We start from the raw sequence: 19,780 nt of genomic DNA on the forward strand, positions 1-19,780 counted from the left end.
AAATGTTTATGGACCGAAGAAATTGATATTGACCGAGGCCAACGGCCCAAAATATGGTTAACAATTGTTTTATTATATAATGACATGCATAAGATTCGTACATTCCTGTTTTGTTTATCAGAATCTTTGGCGAGCTCTAGACAACAAAATATTATTATAAAATATTCAGTGGCTTATTAGATATCATATGGTAACGCCAGACCAAAAACATAACAAATATATGATTTTGGCACACAAAAAAAGAAGAAAAAAAGTACGGACAATAAGACTGCTAATTGTGGAATCGGCACGACTGGTCTTTTAATTCTGTCCGGACCATCATTCCATATAAAAGCAAAACTAATTCGATTTAACTTAGTAATACATTCAGATGGTGGATTTTGTAAATTTGTAAAAATATTGGTTAATTTTGAAAGAGCAAGTGTTTTAACTACTGTTATTCTTCCAGAAATTGTTGTACATTTTCCACGCCAGGAATTCAATAAGAATTGTATTTTGCAAATTTGTCATTAAAATTTATTTCCCAAATATTCTCTAATTTTTTATTTAGTATTATTCCTAAAATTTTGAAATTCGATTCGCACCAATTAAGACTTAATTCTTTGCAAATTTTTTGCCATAGTTTTTATTTTACCTCTCTTAATTCTTAAACCTGATATATTTCGAAATAAATCCAACACTTGAAGAGCCCATATCAAAGACTTGCGAGAACCATCCAAGTATAAATGTGTCTGCAAATTGTCCAATTATATATTTAGTTCCATTAATATTAGGATTGATTTTGATTAAAATTCCAAGAATTTCTACGCAAATAATAAATAAATATGGCGATAGAGATCTCCTTGTCTACAACCTCTTTCGATATTAAAAGGTTCCGAGAGGTGTCCGTTTTGTAGAATATATTATACAGCGTTATTGTAAAAAGTAGCTACCCATCTTCGAATAGAGGGACCAAATCCAAAATACTCCAAAGTTGTTTCAATGAATCGCATGGGTATTGAATGTCTAATTTTATTAACTTTATTATCCTGTTCGAAGTGATATGCTTAACCTTTTCGTACCTTTCATTAATAGTTCTTAAAATAAAGTCCACCAGATCAATAAAAAATAAAAATAAAATTCGAGGGTGAAGAATTTTACTTTATTTTATAAAGTAGGCCTATAAAGTAGGCCTATTGATGCAACATCTCGTTTCAAAAGAAATATTTTAATCAACGGTGGAAATTTTTTAATGCATTAAACTACCTCAAGATTTCTGTTTTAGAAGTATTCAATTTGCACGTTTTTTTTAATAAAAAGAGAAAGTGTCGGTGTAATTTCATTATTTATTATTTAAAGCCATTAGAAAAACAAACATGAATCGCCACTTCTAGAAAACCTTTCAAATTTAGTCAGGGATAAAACGCTTTGATGATGTATATGTTATTAATTTGTAATTAATTTATAATCATGTTACGGTACTGACAAAATGAACGGGCAACCTAGTTTCGACACGGTCATTTATTAATTGTTTGGAAGACAAGTGCACCGCTGTTTATTCTTTCAAGTCATCCAATAATTTAAACAAAACTATTGACTTTTTACTTTTGAAAGTACAAACCTGAATTTGGGATTTTATCTGATAATGACCCAGGGGCGGGACGTAGCCCAGTGGTAAAGCGCTCGCTTGATGCGCGGTCGGTTTGGGATCGATTCCCATTGAGCTAGTTCTCGTTCTAGCCAGTGCACCATGACTGGGATGGAGCATATAAATAAGTTTGGGATGGAGCATATAAAATATCCCTTGCTACTAATGGAAAACCTGTAGCTCTAATGATGTCGTTAAACGAAACAAACTTTCTGATAATGACCATTAGTTGTTCTTGAGTAGCTTCCCCCACCCCACCCCATTTTGTTTTTGTTATCTTGCTTTCAGTTTGAAAACATATTGTGTATTTTTCTCTTTTTTTATCCGTAACGTAGGCATGCACAGCACCCGATGTAAATGATCCCCTATATAATAGTATACTTATCTACACACACAGGGAGCTTTCTGTGTGTCCAGTATATAGTCCTCAAACCAGTAATGATTTTGTCTTAATATATTCAATCTGTGTGACCTAGTTTCTACAAGGTCATTTATCAATTGTTTGGAGTCCTTGAAGAGTGTCTTACAACACGCTTGATGGAAGATTGAAATAAGAAAAACAAAACTGGTGACGCTTTGTACCACCCAGTTCCAAAGATAACATGAAAATCGAATATAATTTACGAGATGTGTCTTTGAAATCAGCTTGTTTTGTCTGTTTACCGTTAGTGAATGGAGTTACCTACACCTATCTGATCACTTCGCGCTCAGTGGTGAATGGTACCGATACAAGCACGAACGATCATACACAATCATACATTCATCTTTACAACCAGCCTGACAGCCAGTGATAAACGCACACGCACGCGCGCGCGCGCACACACACACACACGCACGCACACGGACAAACACACGTTCGTGTGTACGTATGTAGGCCTACTTACGTATGTATAGATATATGAATATCTCTATAATATATTGTATGCATGTCTGATTTGACAAGTATATAGGCCTACATAGAGATTAATATACGAGTCTGTGTGTCTGTGTGTCGTATTGATGTTTGTATTGCCCGATCGAGAGCGAGAATGATGCATAACTCCTGACACGTAAAATCAGTACAATTCACTCGCGAGTGGAATAATGTCTTAATTATCCATATTAGTATTGCTATTTTTTTATGAATAACGAAGACTTCTCAAATTTCACATGCACAGTTAGTAAGGGAACCAGGGCTGAACTTTGTGGTCAAGGTGAACCCTTCTTAGACATAGATACGGTTTTAACGTGCTCATATACCTCTATGGTTCGAACACGCCTACCCCGAGTCCGGCCTCCGATAAGATCGGTGGTCTGACTCGGGGCATGAACCCTTCTGCTATACTTTTTAAACCAATTTTTTATTTGAAGTTTATCATCTCAGAAGTTATGAATTGGTGGTCTAATGTGCGAAATCCATGGTGAATTTTATATAGGGCACATATTACATAGGCAACCCGGAATGTTCTAAAACTTTCTTTTTTATATAAAAAGGTTTCGAAGTTGTTTATGGAAAGTTGTATCACAAATGATGCAGAATAACTAAATGTAATATTTTAGAGTAGATACACCATGAAAAAAGTGTTTTTGTGTCTTAACACAGGTAAAAAGCAAGATATATCTATTACGTTTCCGCCGACGTCAACGACGGTGTCAACGTTTACACTTAGCTTGAACGTTAAATTTATGTTTAGCTCCATTTCTCAAAAACTATTAATCCTACTTCTATGAAACTTGGTTTATAAGCTGTGCCTTTGTATGTTTATCACAAAGTGTGTTAAAAACATTATTTCAAAATTTTAAGTTTTAGTTAAAGAACTATTAATTAGCGCTTAGCTAAATGCCAAGTTTTTGCATTTATATCAAGACTAAGAATTTATGTCTATTTTTTTGCAAGTTACAAGCCTTAGATCAATGAAACTGATTTATAGTTGCATCTTTGTTCATCTGAATGCTTTTAAAAGAATTATAAGTTTAGTAAATTAAAATTTAAATGTTAATTCATTTGCCATGTATATTATCAAGAGTGGGACAAATAGTATTATGTATGTGTTTTATATGAAAATGGTGCAGTTGTATAAATACTTTGGTAATACTACTTGAAATAATAGTTATACATCAGCTATTATTGTTATTATATACACTTATTCATCATATAACTCTAGTAACATTTTAGTAACATTTTCGTGTTTTTCATTTCCGGTGTTCACACTACGGTCATTGTTTGAATCGTCACTTACACAGACGTTCAAGCAGCCATTTTATGGATTAACATATTTTAAGTGAGTGGGTGGGGGCAAGCATATTTGTACCCGAATAAAACGAAATGCTCGAATCTGTATAACAATGTTTAAAAAATATGGGTCTAATAAGTATGTCTGGTTATGCAGATTTATTGTAGGAGCAAACATCCTCCAACCGTGTGTTAATTAGTTTATTGAGTGATGTAAATCTGGTACTGAAGAGTAAACATGCTTGTTTTTGTTAACATCCTCCCAGCGTGTGTTAATTAGTTTATTGAGTGATGTAAATCTGGTACTGAAGAGTAAACATGCTTGTTTTTGTTAACATCCTCCCAGCGTGTGTTAATTAGTTTATTGAGTGATGTAAATCTGGTACTGAAGAGTAAACATGCTTGTTTTTGTTAACATCCTCCCACCGTGTGTTAATTAGTTTATTGAGTGATGTAAATCTGGTACTGAAGAGTAAACATGCTTGTTTTTGTTAACATCCTCCCACCGTGTGTTAATTAGTTTATTGAGTGATGTAAATCTGGTACTGAAGAGTAAACATGCTTGTTTTTGTTAACATCCTCCCACCGTGTGTTAATTAGTTTATTGAGTGATGTAAATCTGGTACTGAAGAGTAAACATGCTTGTTTTTGTTAACATCCTCCCAGCGTGTGTTAATTAGTTTATTGAGTGATGTAAATCTGGTACTGAAGAGTAAACATACTTGTTTTTGTTAACATCCTCCCAGCGTGTGTTAATTAGTTTATTGAGTGATGTAAATCTGGTACTGAAGAGTAAACATGCTTGTTTTTGTTAACATCCTCCCAGCGTGTGTTAATTAGTTTATTGAGTGATGTAAATCTGGTACTGAAGAGTAAGCATGCTTGTTTTTGTTAACATCCTCCCAGCGTGTGTTAATTAGTTTATTGAGTGATGTAAATCTGGTACTGAAGAGTAAACATGCTTGTTTTTGTTAACATCCTCCCACCGTGTGTTAATTAGTTTATTGAGTGATGTAAATCTGGTACTGAAGAGTAAACATGCTTGTTTTTGTTAACATCCTCCCAGCGTGTGTTAATTAGTTTATTGAGTGATGTAAATCTGGTACTGAAGAGTAAACATGCTTGTTTTTGTTAACATCCTCCCACCGTGTGTTAATTAGTTTATTGAGTGATGTAAATCTGGTACTGAAGAGTAAACATGCTTGTTTTTGTTAACATCCTCCCACCGTGTGTTAATTAGTTTATTGAGTGATGTAAATCTGGTACTGAAGAGTAAACATGCTTGTTTTTGTTAACATCCTCCCAGCGTGTGTTAATTAGTTTATTGAGTGATGTAAATCTGGTACTGAAGAGTAAACATGCTTGTTTTTGTTAACATCCTCCCAGCGTGTGTTAATTAGTTTATTGAGTGATGTAAATCTGGTACTGAAGAGTAAACATGCTTGTTTTTGTTAACATCCTCCCACCGTGTGTTAATTAGTTTATTGAGTGATGTAAATCTGGTACTGAAGAGTAAACATGCTTGTTTTTGTTAACATCCCCCCAGCGTGTGTTAATTAGTTTATTGAGTGATGTAAATCTGGTACTGAAGAGTAAACATGCTTGTTTTTGTTAACATCCTCCCAGCGTGTGTTAATTAGTTTATTGAGTGATGTAAATCTGGTACTGAAGAGTAAACATGCTTGTTTTTGTTAACTTGGGGAGGGGTAGATACTTAGCCAAGGTTACTTGGTCGCCTTAAAAATCACAGTGCCAGAGAATTCATAGTTTACAACTATTGAGTATTGTGCTAAGCAAAATACCTGTTAAGAGTTTGATTATACACACCACTCTTTTTCACAGTATGTTTTAGTTGTACCTATCCAATAGCCGATAATTAATAAATGAACGTGCTCTAGTGGTGTCGTTAAACAAAACAAACACTAAAACAAAAAAATTTGGGAACGTTTAGATGATTAACTAAATATGAAATTTATTTCAGTGTTGTTGTTTTTATTATGTATACCTAAAGAAAACAAATATTAATATTAACATAAACAAAATCATAGTGTTTGTCGATATTAATAAATATGAGGATGGTGTCCCCGACCGGAATACAAAATAAACTGTGTGACAATGTCTTCATCATACGATATTTAACAAACAGTACATTTTAATAATTGTATTTATAAAATCTATTTGCATATTTATTGTTGTACACAGACCAATAGACCACAAATTATTAAACTATTTAATATTATCACAACCTAGCAATTAAGAAAAGGACCATGGCAAAAATATGCCTTAGCAAAATAGGCTCCACGGCATTTTACATGTCAATTTTGAGGTTAATATGTATGAGAGCATTATATTTTGTCAGTTTTATCAAACAAATTGTTTAAAGAAAAGTGGCATTAAAATTTTGAAAGTTACACGGTAAATGCTGTGGACAAACGAAAACACCACGGCATTGCCGACTACCGTGATCAATTGCCAAGGTTGTTATCATATTTATTTTAATTAGACCAGTGTCAGAATGTTTGACGTCCAATAGCAGATGATAAGATAAAAAAATCAATGTGCTCTAGTGGCGTCGTTAAATAAAACAAACTTTTTGTAAATTTTAATTAGAGAAAAGCCTGTATTAAACAAAGAGGGTTTAAATAATATTAAAATGTTTTAAAAGTAAAGACTTGTCATAATGCATGGAAACCTGCTAATGATAATGCATACAAAATATAGGAGGAGCTATGTTGTGATATGTCACATGACATGTAGGAGTGCATTTGTGTTGGTCATCTTATCACATTTTATTCTGCATGAGATAACACAACTGTATGTAACTGCTGTAAGATGGTTTTTAAAAATAAATTTCATATAGCTAAAAACAAACCAGCATAATATTACATTTTTAACATATTAATAGCGGCCATCAAAAATGTCCGCATTTGCTAGTACACAATATTTTTAAATTTCTTTTAATTTTAAAATGCTCCCTATAATAAATACTATATGAGTGCCAAGTTTCTTCTTAATACTAAAATAAATAATTCGTTTTTTAAAGTTAGGCTATATATTGTCTATATGCCTTCTTTATGACTTCAGTTGCTATAGCATAACTTATTTTCGCAACAGAAATTGACTTCCAGACCAATCAATCCGGCACCTAATGGCCCGCAGTTCTCAGACCACCACGGTAACCGCTCGGTTACCGACATATTATTATAAAAGAATATTCACTTAACCGTTAAAGTTTGTTTTATTTAACGACACCACTAGAGCACATTGATTTATTAATCATCAGCTATTGGATGTCAAAATAATTATGACATATAGTCTTAGACAGAAAACCCTTTACATGTTTTCCATTAATAGCATCGTCCCACAAAAATAACAGCACATTTCATGGCCTTTGATATACCAACCGTGGTGCACTGGCTGGAACGAGAAATAACCCAATAGGCCCACCGACGGGGATCGACCCCAAATCGACCGCGCATCAAGCGAACGCTATACCACTGGGCTACGTCCCGCCCCTTCAGTTAATCGATGGTGTGGGCCCTACATGGGTGTAGATAGATAGGTAAACCTACCCATTCACATAAAAATATACCTGTCACGTTCATGTACATGTATGTACATATATACACAACTATGTATACACACATAACTTATGAATGAGTCGGGTACAAATTTGTGAATGTTTCGCGTTACCTTTATACGACGGTTGTGAATGTCGTTGTTTCTTGAAAGTCTATACTTGCTTTAATATGTCATTATGTATCCCGTGTATTGTGACGAGATATTGCGAGTATAAAGATATATGGATATCCAAAACCCAGCACAATAGATTGGTCGCTATCATCAGAATTCCATCTCGTTAGTGTCGTGATTTATTTCGTTTACCTGTATGTATTACCAAAAGGGAGAATCTTTGATTGCCTTCCAGATTATGCATGTGAACAAATAGCATGTACGTGTGTTATGTAGACGCATTGGCCACTTTACTTTCACCATGGCAGGTTCCCTTTATCAGCTTATTGTTGCCATGCTAATTCACGAGTACGGAGTTAATGGCAACTTGTTTGGTTTGAACACTGATGGGAGCATGGCATTTAATGAGAACGGTTCGTTTGTTTCGTTTACCTTTGATAACCTTGACATTTTTCGTTTTATATTGATATATTTCAGAATGGACGAACATCTCTAAGGGGATTTCCACCAATTTGCCCGTTAAACATGGGGTTATTTGGCAGTTCGGGGTGGAGGGTGGGTGGTGGTTCTTACCCTAGTACTTTCCCTTTACATCTGCGCCTATGTCAGTCTGACTGAAGGACTATTTCATTTATTTATTTTTTTTACTAGCCATTAATATCTGTTTGTGAATCCTCATTGAAGATGGAAACCAGCCTTTCAACACTTTTTTGTGAATATCTGAAGAAATTACTACCTTGTGTCTGGGCGGGATGTAACCAGTGGTTAAGAGCTCGCTGATGCGCGGTCGGTCTAGGATCGACCCCATCTGCAAGCTCATTGGCCTATTTATCGTTCCAGCCACTGCGCCGTGTATGTGCTCCAAATGCAAATTTAAGTGATCTTTAGTGAATATATTTCATAGTTAGATCACCAAAAAGCTAATTCAAAAATCAAAATATTATAAGTTTTAATGTTGTTGTTTTAAGAGTACATTGCTAATGGAGACTTGGGTTTGTTGTAGATGTTCTAACTAAAGTCATCAAATTAATAATAATTTTGGATCTACAGTTTACAAAACCCTGATATACATACTAGTATGTCATATTTATAAAAATATATAACATATTGTTTTACGTATTTTGCATGCACAGACCTTTCCAATTCTCCTATTTCTGGTCTTTCGGAATATTCGGCCAATGACATGTTTTCAAAATCTGATGACATTGATCTGTCCAAACTGATGGAAGCAGTTGATGAGCTAAAAAGACGTCTGCAGGAACTGGAAACCGAGAAAGCTGATCTCCTGGTAGTCTGTAAGTACAGCGGTGGGTGGGTGGTGTGGGGGTGGGGAGAGGTGTGTTGAGGATCTCTCTTGAACACCCGAATTGGAAGATTTTCTCCAGCCCCCAAGGCCCCCGTCTAGTACGCTTATAAATACTTAACAGAACGTTCAATAGCAAATATTTTAAAAGGATTTTTAGAATAGCTAATGTTTTTCAATTATTGTCAAAGAAATAAAACAAAAAAGGGGAAGAGAAGAAAGGACATAGGCTTAAAGAAGGAATGAAGAAAAACAAAGAAAGAAAGTAGAAACATAGAACGAAAATACCCCTAGACAAATATGAAAAGTTCCCTTTTTAGTTTAAAGAAGCCCCTCTTGGTTTAAAAGTGCCCTTTTTGTCTACTTCGAGAACATTTGTTATTTATTCTTTGATTATTTTTGTACTGCCACCCCTCGAATTTTAGGCTGGGTACTGACATGAGTTAGAAAAACTTTGTTTTATTTGTAGGTAACGAGGTAACCACATTGGCTGCACAGACAGCACAGGCTGCGAGCCAATCGGCGGGGACAGCAGAGACTGTAGATACGTCAAATTTAGCGGTTATCGGCGAGCTAGGAGGCGCGCAGTCCAAAATCAGCCAATTGAAAACGGCCGTGGAGACTCTTGTTAAAAAGGAATCCAGTGGAGTATCCACAATCAATACTGCATCAGGTGATTCTAATTTTATGTCACTTGACGATGATATAAAGGTAAATCGTTTTATTATTATTATCATTATTATTATTATTATTCAACACTGGATTAAAACAGGTTTGTTTTTTGTTTCGTTGTTTCTTCATTTTGTTCTTGTTCTTCTTCTCCTTCTTCTCCTCCTTATTCTCCATCTTTTTTGTCTCCTCCTTCTTCATCTCCTACTTCTCGTTCTTCTTCTCCTTCCTCTGCTTCTTCTCATCCACATTTGTTTCTCTTTCCTCTTCTCCTTCTCCATCGTTTTTGTTTCCTCCTCCTCCTCCTCCTTCTCCTCCTTCTCCTCCTCCATCTTTTGTGTCGTCTCCTCTTCCTTCTTCTCCTCCTTCTCTATCCTGTTTGTCTCCTCCTTCTTCTTCTTCTCCCTCCTCCTTCTTCATAATTTTCGTCGTCTTCTTTTCCCCCTCCTTCTGAAATCTCATTTTATTTTATCTATGCTGTTTAGAATTATTAATATCAATTAAATTAATACTAATAAAAAATATCAATTAAAATTTAAATTTATAATATTGTTATGAATGTTATCTGAGCTTTTGTATCTTATTTAATTAAGTAAATGCAATAGTATAAATAATCTTACATTTAGCGTTTGTAACTTTTGTTTTAATAGAAATTAAAACTGACGTGAGCAAAGCAACTAAGACCGTGAATGAGTATACACAACGAATTTCCTATCTCAAGAAACAAACCGGTAACCTGAAATCAATGAACGGTAATATTTTAATATAGCATACCCAGTGACGTAGGGAGGTGGGGGCAAATTTTATAAAATCATACATACATACATGCATACATACTAACATACATAGTGTGAGTTGCTCCCCCCTCATCCTCACCCAATATGGGTTGCCCCAATATAACATTTTGGACACGCCAGTGAGCTTTCCCTAAAGGTAGAACGAAACCAAATAATTTCCGGCTGGGTCAAAGTTCGAGGTTGATAGAGAACACCACAAGTCCTGTGATTGGTTATAAATGTGTGTTGGTTGTTAAACAAATTAGTTTCATTTGGGCTAAAAATGTATGCAATTTTATTTCATCTTGTACCACTGTGTCAAGTAGCCTTCTGCTTGGAACATGTATGGGGTACCTGTAAAAAAAGTACTCACATTTTGTGCGAAACTAGAGGTGCTGTAAACACATCTGGTTATACCGAAAATGAGCCATGAAAGGTACCATTTTCTTCAGTTAATACTTTGAAGTAGGGGTTGTAGTACTGATATTTATGGGTCATAGTTTGGTTGATATATTGCATATAGTGTTTTTAAACACAAACGTTAACATGTCATACCTAAATAATTTCTGATCTCAAGAACCAAATCAGTTACCTAAAATCAACGAACGGTAAGATTTTAATATAGCCCACCCAAAATACTTGAATACCGAACGGATTTCCGCGAATAGTAAGATTTTAATGTAGCGTACCCAAAATACTCGAATACAGACTGGATTTCGACGAATAGTAAGATTTTAATGTAGTGTTCCCTGAATACTTGAATACAGACCGGATTTCGACCAATAGTAAGATTTTAATGTAGTGTTCTCTGAATACTTGAATACAGACCGGATTTCAATGAATAGTAAGATTTTAATGTAGTGTTCCCTGGATACTTGAATACAGACCGGATCCCGTCGAATAGTAAGATTTTAATGTAGTGTTCCCTGAATACTTGAATACAGACCGGATTTCGACCAATAGTAAGATTTTAATGTAGTGTTCTCTGAATACTTGAATACAGACCGGATTTCAATGAATAGTAAGATTTTAATGTAGTGTTCCCTGGATACTTGAATACAGACCGGATCCCGTCGAATAGTAAGATTTTAATGTAGTGTTCCCTGAATACTTGAATACAGACCGGATCCCGTCGAATAGTAAGATTTTAATGTAGTGTTCCCTGAATACTTGAATATCGAATGGATTTCGTCGAATAGTAAGATTTTAATGTCGTGTTCCCTGAATACTAGTACTTGAATACAGACGGGATGCCGACGAATAGTAAGATTTCAGAGTATCCTGTATAGTTAAACACAGACCTCGAATCGTGTACAGGACGGGATGTAAGTCATTAGTAGATCTCTAGCCAGAGTACTCTGACTGTAAGTAGCTCAGTGGTAAGACGCTCACTCGATGCGCGGTCGGCGTGGGCTCGAACCCCGTCAATGGGCCCATTGGGCTATTTCTCGTTCCAGCCAGAGCACCACAATTGGTATATCACAGGCCGTGGTATGTACTACCCTGTCTGTGGGATGGTTAATATAAAAGATCCCTTGCTGCTAATTGAAAAGAGTAGCCCATGAAGTGGCAACAGCGGGTTTCCTCTCTCAATATCTGTATGGTCCTTAACTCACGCCATATAACCGTAAAATAAAATGTGTTGAGTGCGTCGTTATATAAAAAAAATGATGCGCGGTCGGTTTGGGATCGATCGCCGTCGGTGGCCCCATTGGGCTATTTCTCGTTCCAGTCAATGCTCCACAACTGGTGTAACTAATGTTGTGGTATGCACTATCCTGTGTGTGGGATGGTGCATATTAAAGACCTCTTGCTGCTAATCGAAAAGAGCAGCCCATGAAGTGGCGACAACGTGTTTCTCTATATCTGTGTGGTCCTTAACCATATGTCTGATGCCATATAACCGTAAATAAAATGTGTTGTGTGCGTCGTTAAATAAAGCATTTCCTTCCTTCCTGACTGTAAGAGAACTAGACGGACATTTGGAAAGTTATATGTAATGAGAGTGTATAACCTTCCAAATGTCCGTCTACCTCTCTTACAGTCGGATTACTCGAGCTAGTAGAGCTCTTGTCTGAGGTTCGATCGTTTCTCCCCTCCCCCCCCCCCCCCCCCCCCCGTTTTAACAAATAACCCACGACTGGTACATCAACTTCTCCTTGAACAATCCTACATCTGGCTCTGTTATTGTTATTGTTATTATTATTAGTAGTAGTAGTAGTAGTAGTAGTAGTAGTAGTAGTAGTTCTAGTAGTTGTTGAGTAGTAGTAGTAGTTGTCGTTGCAGCAGTGTTATTATTATTAGTAGTAATAGTAGTAGTAGTAGTAGTTCTAGCAGCAGCAACAGCAGTGTTATTATTATTAGTAGTAGTAGTAGTAGTAGTATTTCTAGCAACAGTAGCAGCAGTAGCGGTGGTAGTAGTAGTAGTAGTAGTAATAGTAATAGTAATAATAGTAGTAGTAGTAGTAGTAGTAGTAGTAGATGGCTTCGGAATTCACGACGGCTCCACGGAATTTGTCGTACTGCCTTGTGCCTTTGTCGTGATACCTACAAAATGTCAGTTGTTTTACGCCTATGAATAACCACGCCCTTTTAAATATCTGCCGTGGTGCCCCTTTTGTGTATGTGTTTAACTCTTTAACTGGCGAATCATGTTTTTTATTATTATTTAAAATGATAAAACATGAACGAATTCGATGTTCCTCGGTAGTGTTTGTATACAGTTTCTTGGTCATGTATTATAACTGAAAATCGAACGTAACAAATGATAAACTAGTTGAAAGAAAAAACGTGAATTGCTAAAAGTTTTAAGTGTCGTACAGTTACACAAAAAAACCGTGAACTGCCGAAACAGATTCCCATGGCTCAATTTTGTTTCCAAATAAAAAATGCCTACAAGAAAACGGAGGCTGAAAGAATCGGAAAATTATTTTAATATGTTTATTATCGGACGGACCCATGCTAAAATCACCCAAGTTAATTTATTCGCAGTTAACTGAAAGATTGAAATAAATATGAACTGGGTTTTTTTCTTCTTCTTGAATATTCCATTTATTACACATTCACATCGGTTCATATCCATTATCAAATACAATATACTCGGTTCTTGTTAGTGCAGTCGCCAACAACGAACATTGTACCACGGCCTCTTCTAATGACTTTCACCTGTTCATGTGGAAAACAAACGTGATGCTGCTATGTCAGAGGCGGATCTGGGGGAGGGGGAAGGGCCCCCCCCCCTAAATTTGCGACAGATATATTTTATTATATATTAATTTTCATTTTTTTTACGATCCCCCTCCAAACCTCCCACAAAGTTCCTTTGGCATTTCACCTCATGTCATTGCGCCCCCCCCCCCCCCCCCCCATGAATTTTCTGGATCCGCCACTGTATGTGCATGTGACATTCGGGACATCCTCGATTGTTTTGTCGACATCGCACGTGTTGTTGTTTTTGGAAAGTAAACTGACAAGAAAGAAAGAAAGAAATGTTTTATTTAACGACGCATTCAAGTGATATAAAGCGGTGGTACAAACGCAAAACAACCAATTGATACAATGGCAAACAATCATTTGAAAAATCAAAACACCCAGCATAATAAAGCGAATTGTTTATTTTGTATACCAGTATTCATCACACACCCAACCCCCATTTAACTTCTTTTTTTTTAATTGTTTTAAATACTCCATAAATGCTGAAAACATACTTCAGAAAATAGGCCAACTTGTCCTCTGACAATGTTTCCGTTTTTTTGGATAAGGTCACATGACAGAATGGGATTCCCCCCCCCCCCCCCCACACACACACATTTTTTTTTTAATCTATAATTAAATGGGTTATTTGGGTAATCCTCTTAGAATCTGCTCAGATGGTCTGAAACCAGTGGACTTTGATCCATTAGGCATTACCTGCTGTGATGAGATGGAACAGCAGCAGTCTTAATCTCTCTCCACTAAAGTTTGATTTAACGACACCACTAAACAGTTAAAGTTTGTTTTAACAAGACCACTAGAACACATTGAATTATTGATAAATGTCCAATTTAACAGAATTAGTTAAACGTTTTCTTGTTAAATCGACTTCCTAAATCGAACTGCCTTGGTGCCCTTCATTTTCTAGATTTTTAAAGGCTATCATAGCCTGCATTTGTTTACGGATTTCGAGGCCTGTAGTAGTAGTAGTAGTAGTAGTAGTAGTAGTAGTAGTAGTATAAATATATATATGTGTGTGTGTGTGTGTGTGTGTGTGAGAGAGAGAGAGAGAGAGAGAGAGAGAGAGAGAGAGAGAGAGAGAGAGAGAGAGAGAGAGAGAGAGAGAGAGAGAGAGAGAGAGAGAGAGAGAGGCGGGGTGGAGAGAGGGGGTGGGGTGAGGTGGGGTTTGCAAGCCAGTACCCTAATGTATTATATTATGTTGTTTTATTATTTTTATGTACACAACCCATGTTTTATCCTCAGCATGTGTTGTTCTAATTGTAAACAAGGGGCTGGCAATAAAATTTAAAAAACCCCCCAAAAAACCCACCCAAAGTAGTAGTAGTAGTAGTAGTAGTAGTAGTAGTAGTAGTAGTAATAGTAGTAGCAGTAGTAGTTGTTGTAATAGTAGTAGTTGTTGTAATAGTAGTAGTAGTAGTAGTAGTAGTTGTTGTTGCTGTAATAGTAGTAGTAGTAGTAGTTGTCGTAATAGTAGTAGTTGTAGTAGTAGTTGTAATAGTAGTAGTAGTAGTAGTAGTAGTAGTAGTAGTAGTAGTTGTAATAGTAGCAATAGAAATAATAGTAGTAGTAGCATTAGTAGTAAACGCTGCAGTAGTAGTCGTTGTAGTAGCAGCAGCAAAAGTAGCAATATTAGCAAAAATAGTAGTAGTAGTTGTAGTAGTAGTAGTACTAATAGAAAACGTAGTAGTAAAATAATAACCACTGTCAGAAAATTAGAGGAATCTTCAAAAGGCGAGATCGTCATTCTCGTATTTTGAACTTTGTAATATTTATTTTTAGCTCAACAAACTGACGTTGAAACAAGTACAGCCAATGGTTGTCCAAGCGGCTTTACAGAAATCGAAGGTCATTGCTATGGACAACCTTCTTTTATAGCATCTCAACCAAGCTGTCATGTAAGCATGGTTTTGAGTGTACTAATACGGATATAAACAGCCTAGGTGGTTTAGTGGTTAAACCATCGGACATAAGGCTGGCAAGTACTGGGTTCGAATACTGGGTCCTACCCAGGGCGACTTAATGGGTATGTGTAAGGACACTACACCAATTTCTCGCTTACTAACCACTAACCTACTGTCCTGGACAGCCATCTCAGATAGCTGTGGTGTGTGCCCAAGACAGCGTGTTTGAACCATTGTTGAACATATGCACGAAAATATGTATAAATAAATTACAGGTATGAACAATGTGATCAGGCGCGTGTGCAGGAAATTAGGCAGGGGTGTGAGTCTTACTCCTCCGGAATATATATATATATATATAAGGGGGGATATGAAGTGCAATTACGATCTAAAACGAATTGAATACGAAGCTAAGTAATGATGACACAATGTCTTGTCATTGAGTACAAGTTAAAATTCAACGGTGTTTGATTCATTTAGTTTTTGTGGGGTTTGTTTTCTGGAGAATTGCTTTGTCAGGTATGTTTGCACAGCAGTATTATTAAATAAATGTTAATTTAATAATTAAATAAAGATAATTTTTATTCAAATTCATTCAAGTAAATTTTCTGGAAAAATTCCATTGGAAGAAATATATGATGGCGTTACGTTTTTTCGATAGGATAAGTGAAATATATTAACAAAAAGCGAAAGATGTTGTCAAAAATTAGGAAAGATGTATATACAATAAATAGACCATTTCATGTGGTTTGTTTTTTCGAATACGATTTTTATGTCAACTCGTGGTATGTGAAAATCATATTTTCACTCATTGCTTCACAAATGGTGAAAATATGGGTTTCAAATATTACTCGTTGACGTAAAAATCGTATTCGAAAAAACACCCCATGAAATAGAATTTATGTTATTTATTATAACTGAATGTAAAATCCATCAGCCAGGACCCAAAATTTTGCCAATTAGTACCTCGTAGGGGGACGAATGCTCATAGTGGTTTTTGTCAAGACCTACATCCCTAGGGATGGTAAATGTATAATAGCATTGCAGGACTCACAACTTTCTGTGTGTATCTACCCGTTTTGTGATCCTACCCCCATTTCCACAACAGTTATATTTTTACAGAATTGCTAGAGGGTGACTATATTAAACACAGTGTAACATATGTGTCAGGGCATTTAGGAATACAAAATCTGGGAGGATTGAACGTTCACGGGTTGGAGAATTCAGATATGTTACCAATATTAAAATCCTTTGAGGATTAGGGACTCCTATAATATTTTATTTGTAACGTTACAAAATACAATCCACACAGGGTTTTTTTGTCAATAGAAATAGCAAAAATATGGTACTTTCTTCTTCTTCTTCTATGTTTTTTCTCCTCCTCCTTTTGCGTTCAGTTTCCCAATGCCTCTTGAAACGTACATTGGTAGTTTTCCTGACTCCATAAACTCAGTAGTTAGAAGCAGGTCTTGGTTGTGGCCAAATGTTCTTGTTTATACTATCACAATGGGACTTTCAGATTCTATGATAATACACCTTTAATTATCTGTGTTTGAAATAACTAACAGTATTTACATTAACAATTTACAGGCAATCTGCGCCGCAGTGGGAGCATATCTCGTACAACCGGAAACAAAGTCCGAATGGGAAAATGTTAAAAACTTTATTAATCAGCATGGAGGCGGTGTGTATATATAGACTATTACAATTGTGAGCGTGTGGGTTATACGAAATGTGTTAATCGACCTCCTAGTTGCTAATCCTGTATGTGGGACAATTAATATTTAATATGAACTCTTGCTATTAATTATGTGTTGTTTAACGACACCACCAGAGCACATTGGTTTTATTAATAATCGACTATTGGACGTCCAACATTTGGTAATTTTGACATAGTCTTAGAGAAAAAAACCACCTACATTTTTCCATTAGTAGCATGGGATGTTTTATATGCACCATCCCACAGAGAGGAAGCACATACCACGGCCTTTGAGCAGTTGTGGTGCACTGGTTGGACCGAGAAAAAAAATCAAATTAGTTGAATGGATCCACCGAGGAGGTTCGATCTTGCGTCGCAATCACCTCAAGCAAGAACTCGACCTACTGAGCTAAATCCCGTTCCCAACCTGTAAAAGGAGTATCTGCAAATCATCAATAATAGTTGTCGAAAGGTGATTCCCATACTCGTAAGGTACTACTAAACCAAATAACATCCGGCTGGGTCAAAGGTCGAGGTGCACCTTTTCTTTTGATAGAGCAGTTAATTCCACAAGTTCTGCCATTGTTAATAAATGTGATTGTGCTTGACACATGTATGGGGTACCTGTAAAAAAAAGTACTAACATTTTGTGCAAAACTAGGTATGTTGTATAATTATTCAGTTATATTGAAAATGAGCCACGGAAGGTATATTTTTTTCAGTTTATACTTTGAATGAGGGGTTTGTAGTAATGATATTTATGAGTCATAGTTTGTTTGATTTATTGCATATAGTGTTTTTAAATAGATTGTTAGCATGGTCGCCTACGGGATTTTATTTGGTATAGTACAATCGTAAGACATGACCCTAGGGCCTAAAAAAAATAAACATTTTGTGCGGACCCGTAGGTATGAATGTCTATTCTACCTTTTTTCAGCACGTTCCTAGAAACATACAATTAATTGATTTAGGCCTAACTTCAGGAAACAAATCCACTAATAAGTATCTCAACCGAATACCCACTCACTCACGTACCCACTCAATCATTCCCTCACTTCAGAGTTGAAATAGTTGAGCCATCGTCCTTAAGGGCTGGATTCGCATTATTCGTATTGTATAATTATTCTGAAAACCCCAGCTTCAACTCGGTAACTCGCTCACTTACCGCTTCCGACGCCACTGAGGGAATAACTATCACAGACGGGGAAAGTTGGAAGGGATACCAGCTGGGGGGAGGTGATCCCACCAGCTAGGGGGAGGTGTTGATATCCATCGTTCAATTGGGGGAGCAGCAAATTTTGAGGGAGGCGGTGCCGGCCTTCACCCACCCCAACCAGTCCACTCGCTTCTGACGTCAATAGTGATAGAAAAACTAATAAGTTTTAGATGTCTATAACAGTGATATAATAAATTATATGTTTTAGATGCTTAAGATAACTGGTATGTTTTACTAGCATACGACATTGATAGAATAGCTGCAATGATTTAGATGCCTATGACAGTGATAGAATAAATGGTATATTTTAGATGTCTATGATAGTGATATAATAACTGGCATGTTTTAGATGCCTGAAACAGTGATATAATAACTGGCATGTTTTAGATGCCTGAAACAGTGATAGAATAAGTGACATGTTTTAGATGCCTGAAACAGTGATAGAATAAATGGCATGTTTTAGATGCCTGAAACAGTGATATAATAACTGGTATGTTTTAGATGCCTGAAACAGTGATATAATAACTGGCATGTTTTAGATGCCTGAAACAGTGATATAATAACTGGCATGTTTTAGATGCCTGAAACAGTGATAGAATAAGTGACATGTTTTAGATGCCTGAAACAGTGATATAATAACTGGTATGTTTTAGATGCCTATAACAGTGATAGAATAACTGGTATGTTTTAGATGCCTGAAACAGTGATATAATAACTGGCATGTTTTAGATGCCTGAAACAGTGATATAATAACTGGTATGTTTTAGATGCCTATAACAGTGATATAATAACTAGTATATTTTAGAGTCCGTGTATATCGGTTTGACTGATGCGTTGGTTGAAGGACAGTGGACGTGGAGTCACGGCGGTAAGCTACTCTCTTCCGCGATGAACAAATGGATCTGGTCTCCACAGCAACCCGATAACTGGTGGAACTCAGAACACGTCATCGACATGGTCAACTGGCAGGGTTTCACCTTCAACGACCTCAGCTGGGGACAGAAGTTCTATGCTGTTTGTGAAATCGGCGAAGACGAAAATGGGCAATGGGCAATGAAATGACATCGAGGAAGGCAAAGACGAATAATTTCTTTTGAAATAGACGAATATTAGTGTGTTTTCGACATTTATTGTTCAGGCAGCTCATTCCAGTTTGATTTTTGTTCCTCCAGTTCCGGTCTGTACCCCCATAGTAGGTATATCAAACAGCATGGTATGTGCTGTCCTGTATGTGGGAACAGCACAAATAAAAGATCCGTAGCTGCTTTTCTGTTTGTCCTTTTTTCACAATCTGGTTTAAATATATTTTAAAGGTACATTAAAATGTTTCAACTATAACTAGCTAGGACTATTGAAAACAAGGACGTTATGACGTCGCTTCTCAAAATCACGTCATTAAAATTACACGTATGCTTCGTATAATTATTATTAACTCGGTTATTTTGAAACATGTGGATAATAAACATAAATA

At 36.2% G+C, this 19,780-nt stretch overlaps 1 protein-coding gene across 2 annotated transcripts in view; it reads left to right on the forward strand.

Moving 5' to 3' along the window:
• The window catches only part of LOC121367694 (C-type lectin domain family 4 member M-like), a 37,988-nt gene extending 18,414 nt beyond the window's left edge, over positions 1 to 19,574 (forward strand). The window contains exons 1-7 of one of the 2 annotated variants that reach the window (XM_041492019.1): positions 7,832 to 7,945; positions 8,666 to 8,827; positions 9,305 to 9,508; positions 10,155 to 10,256; positions 15,273 to 15,388; positions 16,985 to 17,078; positions 19,115 to 19,574. In XM_041492019.1, the coding sequence (XP_041347953.1) occupies positions 7,834 to 7,945; positions 8,666 to 8,827; positions 9,305 to 9,508; positions 10,155 to 10,256; positions 15,273 to 15,388; positions 16,985 to 17,078; positions 19,115 to 19,371 (1,047 nt within the window). In that variant the 5' untranslated portion in view covers positions 7,832 to 7,833 and the 3' untranslated portion in view covers positions 19,372 to 19,574. Of the gene's footprint in view, positions 1 to 7,831; positions 7,946 to 8,665; positions 8,828 to 9,304; positions 9,509 to 10,154; positions 10,257 to 15,272; positions 15,389 to 16,984; positions 17,079 to 19,114 lie in introns of those variants that run through there. The other variant, XM_041492020.1, reaches the window with a different exon arrangement.
• Positions 19,575 to 19,780: the final 206 nt, after the last annotated feature.

The sequence above is a fragment of the Gigantopelta aegis genome, chromosome 3, assembly GCF_016097555.1.
Source record: "Gigantopelta aegis isolate Gae_Host chromosome 3, Gae_host_genome, whole genome shotgun sequence".
Taxonomy (NCBI): Eukaryota; Metazoa; Mollusca; class Gastropoda; order Neomphalida; family Peltospiridae; genus Gigantopelta; species Gigantopelta aegis.